Genomic DNA, 17,119 nt, shown 5'->3' with positions numbered 1-17,119 from the left:
GCGCCATAAATCAATGCCCACAAGTAAACCACTTTTCCTATTAATGTGATGGAAGCCGTGATCATATGTTGATCACCCTCAATAGCGTTATAATAAGCAACACGCAGAAAGGTAGGAAAAATAGACCACAGAGTTGATTAAAACAGTGTAGTAAGCTACCAGGGAAAGAAAGTAAACAGACATAGGACCTGCTGGGGGGGAAAGCATGGTGTGATGATGGTCGGGAATCTCAGGCTGGCTGAGAGGGAGCTCCATCGAGCACTCTTGAGTTTATATTTTATACCCTTGCATAGGCTTTTTGTATGGATCATTTTGATAAGCAAGCCTTTTCTATCAGTTTTGACACAACATGAGGTGTGACAGCACTGGATATGTGCTCCCCCTGAGCAGGCAGAGTTTTTATCTTTTGGGCTTTGTTCCCTTTGAGGTGGCGGGTGTGAGTGAGGCAGTGTTATCGTATATGCATGGTAGGGATGAGAGCCTCAGAAAGGAGGAACTACCCGGGCTACGCCCGGTCCTGCTCCTCTCTTATGGCTCCAAGGGCAGTTTCCCTCCTCCAGCACTCTGTTTTCTCCAAACAGCCTGAGCCTCCCACCGTGCCAGGGGCACTTTGTGTGGCGGTGACACGAGCTGTCTGATCACCTTCTGTGGCGTATTGCAAATGACGGGCTGTCAGCGCGGTGACTTGGGCTGTGCAGCCCGGTAAGACCCCAGTACCCTCGCAGTGCCCCTGCTGACCCTGCCATCCCTGTCGCCAGCTTCTGCTGCGGGCCTGGTGCAGTGCCCGGCCGAGGCTCCCGCAGTCCTCCCGGGATTTCGGGGCTTCTTGCCACGGCCGGTGGCTTGTTCTGCGGGAGGAGCGGGGGACGGGCCCTGGGTCGTGAGGGAGCTGGCGGCTCCCCTCGCTCGTGGTGTCTCCACGGTGGACAGCGCCGCGGAGCCGGCTCCGTGGCCATCAGCGGTCTCCCGCGTCGGCGCGGCGCTGGCGGGGCGGGGTGGGACGTTCGCGGGCACGGGCAGGGTTCTCCGCCCCGGCGGGGCCGGGGCCCGGTGCGGTGCTGCTGCCAGAGCCGGGTCGTGGCCGCTGCGCTGCCCCGGGGGCGTGGCCCGCCCCATCGCTCGCTCCGCCCTGCGGCGATTGGTTGAGAAGGCGCCGATGCCGGCCAATGGACAGTCACCGCGGGGGGCCGTGACGGTGTTGCGCCACGCCCCGCCCCGGCCGCCGCTGCGTGACGTCACGACTCGCCTCTCCGGCCGCCCCGTCAGGGGGGAGCACGCGCCTCTGCGCCAGGCCGCGTGGGCTGGCGGGAGCGCGCCTGCGCCGGCCTTGGGCCTGCCTCTCTGCCGGGCGCGCGCACGGCGCGTGGTGACGCGCTGCGTGCGCGGAGCGGGGAGCTGGGTTCAAAGGAGGAAACATGGCGGAAAACAAAGGAGGCGGTGGTGGCGGGGAGGGGGCTGCCGAGGCTGGACCGGGCGGCGGCGGCGGCCTGGAGCCCGCGGCCGCGTCCCCCTCCGCCGCCGCGCCGCCCGAGGAGCGGGAGAGTCCAGGGCCGGTGGCGGCGGAGCGCGGCCTCGGGGAGGCCGAGGCCGAGGCGGCGGCGGCGGGGCCCGGTGTCGTTCTGGGGCCCGGCCCCAGCCCGGTGCCCCCGCTGACACCGGCGGCGCCGGGGCCCTTCTCGCTCCTGGACACCTGCGCCGTGTGTGCGCAGAGCCTGCAGAGCCGGCGGGAGGCCGAGCCCAAGCTGCTGCCTTGCCTGCACTCCTTCTGCCGGCGCTGCCTGCCCGAGCCTGAGCGGCAGCTCAGCGTGCCCGTGCCCGGCGGCGCCAACGGCGACATCCAGCAAGGTGAGCGCGGAGGCCGCGGCTGCGTGGTGCTGCCCCTGCCGCCTCCCCGCGGGCCAAACCCCCGCAGCGAGTAGCCGCCCCGCTGCCCGCGTTTGGACCCGGCCCCTCCTCGGCCTCGCCTGAGCGCGGCACCGGGCTGAGCGCGCCCGCGGGCCGCCGGTGCTGCCTGGGCCCGGCCTCGGGCCGCCTGCACGCCCGGCCCCAGCTCGCGTCGTACTTTCAAGCGACGGCCGAGGCTCGGGAGGTGTTGGACGCGGAGTGGAGCCGCAGCGCCCTGCGCTTGGTGTTTCGCCTCGGCCTTCGGGGGTGCTGCGGCAGAGACGTGCCCGCGGAGCGGTGCTCCTTCTGCCGCGCTCGCAGGCACGGCTGCAGCGCGGAGTGCAGGGCCGCGGCGTCCGCCCGGGGCCGGTGCGCGCCTCCCGCCTGTCCCCGCGGCCGGTTTCCGCGGGCCGGGCTGGGCATCGCCGTGCTGCCGGTCCTCGGCTTGCCGCGCCCGCACTTCGCTTTCGTGGCACGAGGTGGGCGCAGGCGGCTCCTTCCCGGTGTTTTTATTGAGATCACAGCTTGGTTTTCATTTTTTCATGTTCAGTGTCCGGGGTGGAATTGAAAAGCTTCTGGAGCTTTTAATGGGGTGTCTCACACGTTGTGGTCCGTGGACCAAACCAGAGCCCTGGCAAGTGGTTTTGCAGGTCTTAATCAGGCCTTGTGGTCAGAGACCTTGTTTGGTGGCACCTTTCTGGTTTTAGCAAGGACCAGAGCCTTTCCTGTGTTGCATAGCGAAGGAATTAACCTAGCTCAGCAGTGGTCCTTTCATCCAGACTGTTCAGGAGCGGTTCATCTAGGATGTGATCTTAGAAAGCCCATCAGTTTTAAAAAGATGATGCGTTAAGTATAGTCCATAAACGCCCTAACTGAAGCACTCAGTTGGTCTTGTAATCCTTTTTGTTAAATTTCAGATTCTACACTTTGCATTATGTATACAGAACTTGGAAAGCCGGGTTTCTTCTACTAGCAATTAGCAGGATTATCTTGAATCTTGCTATGTCTGTTAAGATACAAGTATGGCAACAACATGGAGTGTAGCTTCTGAAGCATATGAAAACCGGAATATCAATTCTTGTTCTGCGTGTTTTGAAGAGTGCTTGATGGTGTGCTTTGGTGAAATAAGAATTAGTCTTTGGATTGCTGCATCAAAAACTTCTGGGTGATGTGAGCAAGGTGTGCATGTGGGGTCCAGGGGAGTAAACTGGTAAAGGTGTGTGTGATCTATCTGTAGTGGCAGGTAATTCTGCCTGACCAAAGGCGTTACCCATCAGGTCAGTTAAGAATGAGACCCTGACCAACCAGAAGGTGCAGTTCTGTGGATGGCGTGCTCTGCATGTTGTAAATGGGATAGGTTGAATGGCATATGAAATACCAGTAAATCGGGTACAAAATGGACATTCTCAACGCATGGAGAAGTACCACGTTGCTTAGTCATGCAGGTTCCTTCCCCGTTGGCATGGGTTTTGATAGTTGTGAAGTGTTACTTCCACTTCTGCTGCTTCTCTAGTCTCTTTAACAATGAGCAGGTGTTTTTTCGTGAAGGAAGAATTGATGGGAAGTGGTACCCATAGCTTTGCCTGGAAACAGGTTGCACTTAACTGCAGGCTCTCACTGTTGGATTATATGCTCTACTATTTTATAAGCATTTAAATTTGCCTGCTATTTTTCAGTGTCTCTGCGCCTAGAGAAGATAATTACAAGTGCTGTGGAAAAGAGCTGAGTTTTTCTTTTGATATTTTCCTGGTTGCTTTCTTAATAAGTTTCAGATTTTGCTCTCTAAGTGTTGTTTGTATTTAAAATAGTAAATATGTGTATTTATTGGGTAATACCTGTGGAAGCTACTTACCAGGAGTTGAGTGCGAGGTTGGTACCTACAGGGCAGTTCTCTGAGTGACAGTACCCTTCCTTTCCTGATGAAAGCACGCTGCTGCTCTGGTGGGGAAAATAGCAAGGATGCTTGGGGTGTGTGTCAGCATCTCTTCTGCCCTGTTGCCACTCCCTAGAGAAACACAGCTAATGAAGACAGCAGAATGGTCTCAATTCATAAAGTTTAAAACAATTATCTAAAGTTTTGGTTTGCTGTATTGTGAAGTAGCACTGGTGAAAGATTTTTTTGTTGTTTGCATTTCTGTTGGAGAAGGTTTTTGTTATATGTATTTAAAACATACATATTTTTATGTCATTGATTTAATGTAAAGAAATAGTATCAGTTTAATAGCATCGTTCAGTTTAATGACTTATTAGGTCATTGGAATGTGCGTTTTATTTGGTGGATAGATGACTTCTTAAGACCTGGTGTTCCAGCTGTCCAACTGGACCTTTCCTTGCAGATTTGAACAGGTTGTGAGAAAACACCTTCTTGTATTTGTATGACAGTATTCTGGAAACTGTTTATTTCAGAGTTAGACATTTCAGATGGTTACAGATACTTTTTATGTGCCAACTGCAGCTTCTGCTCCTGGGAAGGTAGGTTGTTTTGAGGTTTCACTGCCTCACAGAGATACTTACAATCCCTCTTAAGAAGATTATCTCAATGGAGAGAATGTGTGGCTTTCCCAGCTCCTTGTGAATGTCTCAGTCTTCATTAGGCTGAAAAACTAAAAAAAAAAAAAAAAAAAAGCTGCAAGATACTTTCAGAGAGCTCAAGGGAAACACATACAATTGGTTAATATGCACGTATGTATAACTTGAGAGGCAATAAGTTTACTAGTGAGTGCTATACTATATAGTACCATAAATTATATTGATACACTGAATTCAACTCCCGTACCCAGTGTTTGTGTATTTAGAAACCGTGTATTAATCATACCTTAAATTGTGCAGTAACTATTTTTAATTTACTTTGGAAGGGGGACATAAAAATGGTAGGATGCCTGGGAGAATGTGACATATCACTTACATTGAGTTCAGTAGTAGTTACTGTATTTTCAATCTAGAAAGCTGAAAATTCTTGCATCAACTAGGTTGCTTAAGCTATGTAAATGCAGGCGGTGTGAATTTCAGTGAATGTTAGTACATGTCATCTGAATTCTCTTGATTCTTTAGCTTTCTCCTGTGTTGATGAATGAGGGTCATGAATAATATATGCTGGAGCCCAGCAGAGGCTGGGTTCTGGAAGGTGTTCAGTTCATACTCGTATCACTGAAAATCTTGGTCTGAAACTTCAGTCTAAATTAGTAGAGTATTTTAAAATAATGTTTTTAAAGTCTGAGAACGTTCTAGGCATGTGTTATTTTTATAAGAATTGTTGTCTCACATCAAATGATGTGAAATTTATGTTTGTGACTGTTAGAAATGGGTTTTCCTTGTTAAATATGATCTGTTGTCCATTCAGTGCATGACAGTTGTGATACAAGCAAGGATGGTTTGTCAAAAAAAACCTCCCACAAACAAAAGCAAACAACTGAGTTAGGAATGGACCTTGAAAGCAGTTAATTAAAAAAACCCAACCTATTTATATTCTTACAAATTTCAGTCTGATTGTGTCACTCTCTTGATCTGTGAGGGTTTATTTTGCGGTCTAATCACTGAAACAGGAACAGGGGGTTTGATGGTATGGCCATGCTGAAATATACTTGGACCTTTACACTTCCGAGAGAAGTAAATATTATGCACATGCAGTAACTACTATTGGTATTCTCAACTGATAAATGAAACCTGGCAGAGATTCATTCCTTAGAGGGCTGCACACATGCCAAGTTTGAGCTTAAAACGGAAGTTTGAATTACAAGATTGCATGAGTACTTGCAAATATTTCCTGGACTGTGCAGCTTTATCATCATTATAACAATGTAAACATCTGAGACGATTTTGAATTTTCTTATATTCACTTAGTACTTTTGTGTTGGGAATCATCCTGGCGCATTTTAACCCAAATCGAACATACGTGTTTAAAACCAGATGTCTAAAAGTATGCTGTTCGCGCAACAGTAATTACGATTGTACAGGGTTGATGACTTGATTGTCAGTGGATGATGCAGAGTTTTAGGCTGGTGCTAATTGATGCCACATAAGTATCAACAGAAAATCTAAGCCGCTTCTTTAAAACTGACATTCTGGAAGCAGCGTGCGTGACACAGGTTGGCGGGGACTGGCAGGTGTCTGGCTTACTCTCTCGCTCTCAGAGGAGCTTCTTGGTTTTGCCCAGTGACTGTATGCTGGGATAGCAACTTCACAGCTTCTCAGAGCCTCCGTTGCAGCGTTGGACCATCCTGGCCATAGATGTGAAATACATGCAGCCTCGCAGCAAGTTTTGCCTTGTTCCTGCTTGGGTGTGGTGATTCCTGTCCTCTTACTGTGCGTCTCCGGGAGGAGTCTGCTCAGCCCTGTGCCCTGGCAGGGGCTGCAGCCTCTCCTTGCGCTGAGTGTCTGGCCCTGGACACCTGGGTCACCACCCCAGGCTTCGTCCTGTCCTGGGGAGGCCCGGTCCGGGCCCAGTATTCTGCAGCGCTGGACAGGGTGAGGATCCTGCCCGGGACCTGCTGGTTGTGCCTGCTGGCACAGCTGCTGTTTGCTGGAGGGGCTACCCTTGGCTTCTGTTCAACTTCTTGTCTGTAAGGTACTTTAATACCCTAAAATCAATGTTTCAAGTGAGGTCAAAGTTACTTTTTTTGTGTGTTCTTAGGGTTTTATTACTCTTGAATGTCATGAAGCAACTAAAGAATTGATAAAGATTTTCATATTACAGACCAGAGCTTATGTTAAAGGAGTTGAATCTCATGGAAATATGAATTTTAGGATGTAAGTAGGGATAATTAGAAGTGCAAGTGTTTTGGTTCAGTATTTGAATAGACTTTGAGAGATACTTTGAATTTCTAATTTTGAACTGCAGGCAGGACCCCCTGTGCCAGTGCAGTGCTGGAGGGGCACCAGTGTTGAATGTTGAATGCTGCTGAAGTGAATGTGTAGCATCTTGTCCCTTGATCACGTAAATTGTGTGCGTGCCATGCCCTCCCCCATTCAGATCGATTACCCCTCACCCTGTACTAGGTTTTGCGTAGCCATTTTGCCTGGCTGGCTGTGACTCTGCTCCCCTTCCCTCCCTCCCCACTTGCCCCTCTCTAAGGCCAGGGCCACGGCCACGGCCACGGTGCTGGCGGCTCCCAGCCAGCTCCTCCAGTGTCGGTAAACAAAAAAAAACCAGATTGAGAGGATGGTAGTGTGTGCGTTTGGCTAGGAAGTAGGCTAATTCTCACTGGCTCAGGAAGCCTTGCTCTTACAGGGGTGGCCTCTGAAACATCTGATGAAATTCCAGAAGGGAATTTCTAGAAGTGTGGGGTAGGGAGCAGAGAAAAAGATTCAGAAAATTCCAGGTTTTTTTCTTCTTTTGCAAAAGTAGGTATGAGTTGAACACGTGCCCTTGTGTCTTGCCTAGCAAAGATGTACCAGAGGCAGATAAGTCTACTTCATCTTGTGTTAAAAGTGCCAAGAGTCTGAATTCCTTAATATCAAGCTGGAGTGGGGATGATGTAGGCTTGACATAAACTTTCCCTGGAGGCGATTTTTCTGGTTTGATCCCACAGGACTGGAAGTAGAGAGAATCAAGCCTTTGCGCCTCAATCTCTGTAGCTCTCAAGCATTTTTAAAGTTTGGAATAGTATTTTAGTGTTGTCAGGATTAAGATGTCAGACTGGGGAAGTGAATTCTGAGCAGACTTTTGAATAAATTTGCTGTTGAAACTAGTTCAAGATGAAGGTTTTCATAGTTATATTAACCTGTTGAAAAAATTGCCTGTTTTGAGATGCATGCAAAATAGCAGTCAGAGAAATGTTACCCTTGGGAAACTCTAAACATAAATATATACAAAGTATTCTCATAGTTCAGAGTTACAATGAAGAAGAGTGGTAGTGTTGCAGCTTTAGATGTTAGCTGGCAACGCTAGATTAAAATCACCTTCTATTTGAAATCTTAACTTCAAAATGTTGCATTGTGGTTTGCTGCTGTATTATATTGCAGGTTTTTTAGCAGCCGTTCTGTTCTTATGAAAACTAAATTACTTTTTCTCCTCAGTTTACCTCAGTGTTGTGTTTTTCGACATTCTGTGATGTATCTGTGGTCTAGTTTAGTGCGCTTTATCCAAATCATAAGGAGTTAAAAGGATTACATAGATGCCACTCTCATTAGTGTTCCTAATAAAGGCTTTGTCTGACAAATAAGAACATCGAGCGTGCAACTAAGGAAGGTGTGACTCCTAGCAGTTGTATAACTAATGGTTCAACATGTGTTGCCTAGTTAAACTTGTGCTGCGTGCCTCTGACAAAACTCCTCACCTGAGGAGTCGCGTGTGCCCTTAGGAGAGCGGGGACAGCCCCCGCAGGAGCTGCCGGGGGAGCTGGAGCCGCACGGCACATCCGTGGCTTTGCGGTGCGATGTTCGGGGCAGGAGCAGCGACCGCCCTCGGGCTGTGGCCGGGGCTCCCGTCCCGTGCGCACACCGTGGGCGGTGCCTGGAGCCCCGTGTCCCGGGCTCGGTCCCTTGCGGGGATGCGGCTCTCCCTTATGGTCCTCAGCTCAGAGCAGTGTCTCGGGCAAATGGCTCTTTTGGCTGTGTCACGAGACTCCTTAGGAGTCTGTCACAAGGAATCTGGGAGTCTCTTTTCTCCCTCTGTTGCAGGCTGTGGAAACTCTGGTAGGGAGGAATGGCTCATGGTGTGAGAAGATGGCAAGTGAAACCTACCTCCCTTTGAGTGGGGTTGGCAATGCAAGGCAGGCTTTTCCTACCTGCTGGATTGGTGACTCTCAAACCAAATTTCCAGGTAAGAAATTATTCCTGCTTCTCACTTAAATCAGCCTTAGGTAGGGTAAAAGGAGAGAGAGAAACCTCAGTTTAGGCTATGTGCTGTGTGTAGTGGTGGATGGGGGACAGTAAACATGGATGAGTGAAAATGTTTTTGCTGCTCTGGATAACGTGGGGAGAAGTGTGTGTCAAAAAGTAGAATCTGATCTGAACTGCACAATAAATTGGAAATGGATTGTAATTTATTTTGGCACAGTGCTGATGGAAACGACAGGGAAGGGAAAATTAGGCACATACATATAGCTGTGTATATCGAGTAGAAGAGAGGTAGTAAGTATTTGTGCTCGTGGTTGTTACAGGTCTTATACACTGTGGGGTTTGTGATGCAAGTGTCAAAACTGGTGATGTCGGTGCTCCTAAACGCAATGTGAGAAGCTTGCAAGCTTGCTCCTGTTATCTGGTGCTCTTGTAAAACAGTTCATTGTTTTCCATGGCCTTTTAGGTCCACGGGCTAATTGTTCTTGGATTTCTTCATGGAAGTATTTGCAGGAGCATCTGTGGATGGCTAGTGAAGTTTGGGGGGGCGTGTGGTTGGTTGTTTTTTTTTTCTTGGCACCTAAGGTATGCCTGTGTTCCTGCAGTCAGTGCTGTTGGCAGTGTTTTGATGATACTGTACTGTAAGTCAGAAAGGAATGGCCATTCAAAACGTTTTAGACCCTCAGTGCAGAGTCTGTTGTGACGCAGTCAGTATTACTATTTCTTCTAATATTTTTGCCAGGAAAGAGGCATTTGCGTTTTATGGTTAGGTGAAACCAAGCTATATGGGATTTGAAATGTGAAGTCTGAAAGAAGCTTCTTGATTCTCAACTCTTTGCTTCGGTGCTGCTGTTAACTTCTGGAGTACTGAGTTGTGGCTTCAAAATAAACTGAAGCCATCTTTGAGAATGTAGGAAGTCTTTATGGTAATAATTAGGACTGGGGGGAGATCATAAACTAGTCTGACATTCATCATTTCTATAAATGTATCTAATTCTAATTCAGCTGTGGTTTAGAAAATAATTTGATCTTTTAACGATATTTTTTGCTGTGTGCTGTTCCTTGGAAGTAGTTATGTGCCTTTTCTAAAAGCAGTTACAGTGGCAATGTGTGTACTCTGTGTACTAGGGCTAACATGTTTGTTTTGTTGGAGGTTTTTTTTTTTGAGGAGGGGTTGCTTTTTTTTTTTAAACAGTATTAAGCTTCTAATTTTAATTGCAGGAAAACAATGTAGGTAAGTTCTGCTGGAGTATAAGTAGGATGATATTTTTACTTTTAATTTTTTTAAATAATTTTTTTGGACTGAAACTGGCAGTGCAACCTTGTTCTAGTAAATTATATAAACACCTGAGCCTTAGTTTGTCCTAAAATATATTTCATTAAACTTTTACCATAAACTTCATTAGCTTGCAAATTATCTCAAGTTTTGACAAATAAGGATATCCTTGGTTTTCTTCTGAGTAAATGCTATTTCAGTGTGACTTTACTTTTCCCTCTCTCTTCACAAAATCAGCCACATCCGTATCTTTTCAGTAATGCAGTCAGGTTTCTAGTACAAGTGATGCTGCATTAAGTTGTTTTATATTAGATTGAAAGACTGGGACACGAGTGAGTAAGATGGCGTATGTATACGATACATATCAAATATTGAAAAGCTACTGTTGGAAATAGTGGGTATACACACAGCCAAGTGTAACGTGCTGAATGAGAATTGCAAGACTTGGGATTGTGATCTGTTGAGATGCGTGCAGAACACTGGTGGTTCCTTGTGTGCAAAATGTATTTGAATATGGAGGTGGCAGAAGTGGATGTTTGACTGTCAGAGCAGCGTTTGTGGACTCCTCATTCCCTGTGTCCTGTCAGACAGAAGCAGCAGACAAGATGGAATTACCTGCGGTCAGAATCCAGCCCATGGGCTGCCAGTTGTATTGCTCTTTTGACATCAAAAGGCTTAATTTTATTCAAGCCTTCGGTGATTTGTCTAATTTAAAACCAGAACAAAACCTGCCTTACAGGAAGCAGTTTGCATCTGTGGAATTTGACTTTGTGCTGTGTAAAGATTATAGATCTTGGGCTGCTTTTTTTCTTTTTTTTTTTTTTTTTTTTTTTTGGTGCATGTTATTTTGTGTGATTAACCCAAGAGAGCCCTAAAATTTGGGCTTGGCTGTGGCTGGTTTAAATGCAATAGTTTTAATGGTAAACATTTGAAATTTTTGTTCTGTGAGAATATAGATGTCAGCTGCTAGGTGGCTTTTGTATAGTATCCCCTAAATAATTTTGTGTCAGTAGGAAGAAAATCTCGAGGTTCAGCCTATGGGGGAGGCTTCATTCTTTGTATGAAAGCTGTTGTACGTGTAGGTACTGAAATATTGGTATTTTTTCACATCCTGCCTTTGAAGTGTGTCTGCTTTGTTGAGACAGGAAACTTTTAGTTGGATTATTGCTGCTCTGCAGTGAGTCTTCTGTGTTCTGAAGCCATTGTTAATTTTAGCACTTGAAAAAATTAATGCTAATTTACTACTAATGTAATTAATCTCCCTGATACAAGTCCTACTGTTCTAACTGAATATCCACAAAGGAGTTGAGCATCATTTAATTATACTTACTTTTCAAAGTAGTTTCAGGTGTCCCAGTGTATAAAACCCCCTCAATTTCTTTGAAAGCTTCTTGAAAATGACATTCACAATAAAACTGTATAGGAACTTGCTTTAGGACTAGGTGACACTTCTGGAAAAAAAGTGTTAACCACTGCCTTAGTGGTGAATACCTTTTCAAACCTTTAATGTAGGTTGTTCATGGAACATCTTTGAATGTCAGTTTGGTTCATGTAGCAACTTCTTTGCAGCTCCACTGAGGATGTGAAACTCTAGTTTAGCAATTACAGAGAATAACAAAGCAGGATACTGGAAGGGAAGTCTAATTGATATCCAGTGTTAAAGCTATGCGTGTACATTTACATCTACATATGCCAAGTGCTGTGTGTGCTGCAGGAAAAGCAGTTGTAGCTGGCACAAGACCATTTTCTGCTACTGACTCTTGGGTTTTTGGTATTAGCCTTCCCTGCAGAACACTATTTAAAAAAACCCTGAAACCTTCAGATCATTCACATTACTGCATCTGCCTCCCTGACCTCCTGGAAGAAGGTTATGTTAGAAAATATCCTCTGTTGTATCTGGGAGAATATTGTGACACACTACTGCTTTGGTATTCTAAGGAACATCACTAAAGTCACACCTGGTTCTCGCGCACCTCTCTTAATGCTTGTCTTGAGACAGACTGGATAACAGGTGGTTATAAGAAGTAATTAGCAGACTCCTTGAGTTTAACAAACTAAAATTAGAAGGAAAAAATTACTATATTTGCTTGGGGAGAGAAAATGGCTTGGCTAAAAACATATGTTATTTTGGGAAGAAATCAGTAGGAAAAACTGAGTATGATGTAGAAATTACCATGACTTCGTTCTAGGCAAAGGATCTTTTCCCGAAGAGGTGTGTGTGTGGTTTTGGGGTGTTTTTGTTTGTGGTGGTATTGCTGGGGTGGGTTTTTTGGGAAACCTGTTTTACATGGGTAATGGCTGGTTTTTAAGGGTGATGTCAGCTGTGGAATCTGTTCGTTTACCCAAGTGAAATGAGCAGTCTGAGGATTTTGTGTTCATTCTTGTCATCTTTTGATTCTGGGTATGTTGATTTTCACCCTCTTTTTCTTAAAACTGGGAAACTTTTTCTGTTTTGCAGTTGGTGTAATCAGATGTCCAATATGCCGCCAAGAATGCAGACAGATAGATCTGGTGGATAACTACTTTGTAAAAGACACATCAGAAACACCAAGCAGCTCCGATGAGAAGTCAGAACAAGTATGGCGCTTTCCTGCTTGCTGGGATTCATGTGCTGTTTTTGGTTTTGTACATGTTAGTGCTTTCCAGGAAAATAATGGTAACTGACTGTTTCCCTTTGCAAGGTGTGTACAAGCTGTGAAGATAATGCTAGTGCTGTTGGATTTTGTGTAGAGTGTGGGGAATGGTTGTGCAAGACTTGCATAGAAGCTCATCAGCGAGTAAAATTTACTAAAGATCATATGATCAGAAAAAAAGAGGATGTATCTTCAGGTGAGTGTTTGGATATCACTTATTCCTACCTGTAGTAAAAATATTTTCTCTTTGAGACATGTAAGAAGAGAGGGAGGATTATTTAGGTAACAACTAGCTGTATGGCTTTCCCCAAAGATGTGGGGAAAGTTTAGTAAAAAGTTACCAGTGCAAAATCAGTAGCTCTAAAAATAGAGACAAAAATAATTTTAAAACTAAAATGGGTTATTTGCTAATATTTTGTACAGTTTGATGTCCAGTGTAAAACAAACAAACAAACAAAACCCTTAAGTACAGAAGAAAGAGAATGAGGCTGCAGTCTTTGGGAAGGATTTAGATCCATTCTTGGTAATCCTTTTATTTAGTAGAGTAACTAATTAAATGGAGGGGTTCAAATCTGGAAAGCACTGACATATTGGTAATCATCTCTACTGGCCACGGAAATTAAATAGTGCATTTTGCAGTACTTGATTATAAGGAGCAATTAAGTTCTCCCAGGAGAGAAGTACGTACAGATACGCTTATAGTCATACTCAGTATGATGCTGCTGTTGCATTGACATTGCTGATTAAATGTGGAATTTGAATTTATTTATTTTAGGTTTAACATCTGTCAGTTAGCAAAATTTAATGTGTGAAGTGTGCGTACAGTTTGTTTAGCTTTATTAGAACTTAATTCTTAAACTATCATTTGACTATATATTGTTTGTAACCTACTGAGGTAATGTGGAAAACAAAACAGGTAGAAAGTAACTGGATTTTAGCTTAGGAGGTTTTATTTGTAAATGGGGTAAAAGTTCTGATTTAAAGTCCCATAGGTTCTAGACAGTCTGGATGTATATGAAGACTGATCATATCGAGGAGGGAAGATTTTGACGTGTTGCTCTCTTTACATTTTAAATAAATTAAGATCTTCGTGATTGTGTCATCATGCTGTTTCAAAGGAGTAATGCTTTGCTTTCTGCCAGCTGTTGTCAGAATCGTATTAATAGTTGAAAAGTTTGCTATTGAGTTTAGTTCGTTTAGACAACAACCTTAATTCACTTGCTCTATGAAATTAACTTTGTTTTTGGAGAGGTTTCTCTGTATGTCTTAATGGGTGTTTTTTAATAAGAAATATTACCAATGTAAGTTAAAATGTATTAATCCCAGTAGATGAGAAACCCTTAAGGTGAAATCAAATTACAGGGCGCTACAAAGAGTTACTAATATCTGCCTTAGGAGTGCTGTATTGTGTTTGTCAAGGTGACACTATAGCTCCGCTTCCTCCTCAATAACCTGAGTGGGGAGGTGCTGAAAAATGGCTCTTCCAATAAAGTAAGCTTTCTGTCAGGTTTAGGATGGTGTTCATGAAGATGGAAGCCCATGTGTAGTCAGTATGCTAGCGTATGGTGAGAATGTCACCTGCCTTCGACCTGCTGTACAGTGATCCTTAGTAACTCTCTTGACTGTGGGGAATGGCTATTAATTATTTTCTTAGAGGAGCTTGTGCCCTTCTTTCTTGTTAGACTTTAAGATATGTCCTGGAGACTTTAAAGTTCTATTAAGGAGTGTAGATCAGCTGTAGATTCATGAGCTCTCTTTCTTTACAATAACTTGCATGGTATAACAAACTTCAGAAACGTTGGAGACTGAGGAAGACATTCATGTTTTAAACCTTACCTGCTGTATCTTCCAAAGGCTGCTTTCCTCTGTGCTAAGCTCGAAATATCTTTAGAAGACTGTGCAGCACTTCTTAGTAAACTTGGAACTATTTTTTGACATTGTCTGTTATTTGCTTAAGTGGAAAAGTTAAGCACTTTAGCTGGGGTTTAAGGAACTCTTAATGCAGGCAATGTTTGCTTTGCGTTTACCACTTCAGTTGCATATGACTTAATGAGGTTTATAAAGACCTTGAAGTGATAATTTAGAAAACCTCTGGGTGTCTGACAGTATAAAGGTTTGCAAGGTTTGATCTATCCTTCAGTGTGTCAGAGATGAAATTGCATATCATTCAGTTTTTAAACTTGTGCACACTGTCCTGATGTTCGTGAACAGTTTCAATGTTTCTACAGGTGCCAGTGCCTTTTGAGGGTTTGTGACAGGAGAGGAGTTCCTCCTCCTCCTTGAATACAGTAAAGTGGAAACAGCTATAAACCACTGGCACTGTAAATATTGCAATGAGACCGTATTCGTGGTAACTTTAGGGTGAGAACAGGCCTGTAGTTTGTCCAAATTCTTGGTTATTACTTTAGCTTGGAAGTTAGTCGTTTTGCTCTTCAGATTGTCTAAATTTTATTTTAAAATGCAAAAATGGTTTATTTTTAAAAACAGAGGCCGTGGGAGCATCTGGTCAACGTCCTGTTTTCTGTCCTGTCCACAAACAAGAGCAGTTAAAACTTTTCTGTGAAACATGTGACAGGCTGACATGCAGAGACTGTCAGTTACTGGAACACAAAGAACACAGGTACAAATATTACCATGTCTTAATTCCTGTGGTGCACTTTCTTAGAGAATGAAATGACATTGATTTAAAACAGTTATGTCACCAATACTGTTGCATTTACTCTGTTGGACTGAAATGATCCTTTGCAAAGGAGAACCTGTGTGGAGTGCTGAAAACTTTAAGGGATCAGTTAGTTGAGCTTTGTCAAGTATCTTAAGAGCAGATTCAAAACAACGTGGTCTGAGGCGATTTGGTGTGATTAAGGTGCTAACTTGCCTAGCATTTACCAGTGCTGTCACTCTGTTCAGGACTTGAATAGAAATTGCTACAGCCCTGAACACCTGGTACTGTAAAGAAGCAAAAGTGATAGTGAGTCATGGATGAGGTAATTTTTTGAAAGGACATATTTTATTATGCAACAGTCTCTTAAATGAGGGTGATTTTGTAAAGGAAGGTATAAATTTTGCCTTGTAGATTAGTATATTTTTCTAGCACAGAGGGAAAAGTGGTTTGGGTTTAGTTGATTGAAAGTTGCCTCATGCCAAGTAAAAAGAGATGATGGGTTTTGTCTCTGGAGCTTGCTTTTCTTTTAGCTGCTGGAAAAAAATTGGAACCTGTTAAGATACATTAAAACTTCCTGCTTTAGCAGCTCTGTCAGACCATTGTTTGACAAAGTATTTTGCAGTGTTATAATAGAAAATCTGGGAATAAATATGTATTAATCGGCCACTGCAGCACTGCTTTTCCTAGTCAGTCTACAAGTAGCACTTGCCTTGTAAAGGTGCTTGACAGTACATTGCAATATTGATTTTAGTGGGTTTTGGTTTTATTTTTTCCCCAGAGTAGTGATTACTTTCATTGACTGCTACGGCAGCCTAATGGAGAACATTTACTTTTGAAATTAGTGCTATTAAAATATTAACAGCCTTGAATATTCCTGCTCTGTTCTTTCATAGGCTTGATCATAAGTATCCTGAAAGACACACTTGTCCAGAAAGCGTGGTCTCCTAGGATATGTTAACTAATTTTTTCTAGTTCGTTTCTTTGCATCTGTTTTGTGCATGATGTGAACTGATTAACAGATATATCTTGTTCTACTTACCTGTTCTCTTCCAGTAAGAGAAGACTTTGCTATTAACATGCTTTATTGCAGAGTATTGTTTTAAAACTGTTCTGTGTGCAGATGTGAATTACAGTAGTACAGAAAAGCAGTAGGGCAACTGCTTCATCTGCCATGAAGTACAACTGAGAGTTTTATGAAGGTCACTAAGTCATTGAAGGGAGATCATGCCAAGTGGAAACAACAATTGAGTTTAATCTCCTCTTTACTTCTACCTGAAGTCCTAATAGTTTGCATCAAAGGAGGATGAATCACCATTTCAGTAGCAACAGGGTCCAGTCTTCAGTTTAGAATTCCAAGGGAAAGAATTGCAGGAGATTCTGTAGAAAGCTGACATTCTTTTAGCAGCCTAGCATTGTGCAATCCCTCTAAGTTTTCAGTCCATGCACTTTGGAAACCAGAGGTACAATACAATATTAAAAAAAAAATAATTGGCTGTAGCAGGAGCTACAGCAAAATTTTAGCAGTATTTAGGTAAGTGTAGATTTTTTTTCTTTTCCTCCTTAAAGTGGAAATCTGATTTTCAACTTAAAATAGTTTTAGAAGATCTGCAGATCTCTAAACATTTCACGTTTTGTGGCCTTCGGGCTTTAGTAATGCTAAGCTTTGAGTTATAGTACTTAAAACCTTGTGATGTTGGCTGTCTCCAAGAACTTTAGACTGTTCTTGAAAAAGCAACTTTTAACATTGAGACTGAGGAGTCTAAACTCTTGTAGTTGAAACTTGTCTATTGCTCATACAAACAGAATGAACAGGAGCAGAGCAGTTTCTGTTGAGAGTAGTGTCCTCCTTGCCGAAGTCTCTGTTGCTGTAACTGAAAGTACTTTGAA

At 44.0% G+C, this 17,119-nt stretch overlaps 1 protein-coding gene across 5 annotated transcripts in view; it reads left to right on the top strand.

The window, feature by feature from the left end:
- The first annotated feature begins 1,374 nt into the window (after positions 1–1,374).
- Positions 1,375–17,119, top strand: part of TRIM33 (tripartite motif containing 33) — a 40,312-nt gene continuing 24,567 nt past the window's right edge. For 3 of the 5 annotated variants that reach the window (XM_055819664.1, XM_055819661.1, XM_055819660.1), the window contains exons 1-4: positions 1,376–1,845; positions 12,396–12,514; positions 12,619–12,766; positions 15,058–15,190. In XM_055819664.1, the coding sequence (XP_055675639.1) occupies positions 1,416–1,845; positions 12,396–12,514; positions 12,619–12,766; positions 15,058–15,190 (830 nt within the window). In that variant the 5' untranslated portion in view covers positions 1,376–1,415. Of the gene's footprint in view, positions 1,846–8,496; positions 8,645–12,395; positions 12,515–12,618; positions 12,767–15,057; positions 15,191–17,119 lie in introns of those variants that run through there. The other 2 variants (XM_055819662.1, XM_027797029.2) reach the window with 2 other exon arrangements.

Source organism: Falco peregrinus, chromosome 16 (genome assembly GCF_023634155.1).
Source record: "Falco peregrinus isolate bFalPer1 chromosome 16, bFalPer1.pri, whole genome shotgun sequence".
Taxonomy (NCBI): Eukaryota; Metazoa; Chordata; class Aves; order Falconiformes; family Falconidae; genus Falco; species Falco peregrinus.
Note: the sequence above shows the minus strand (reverse complement) of the source record. Positions and strands in the feature narration are given on the sequence as shown.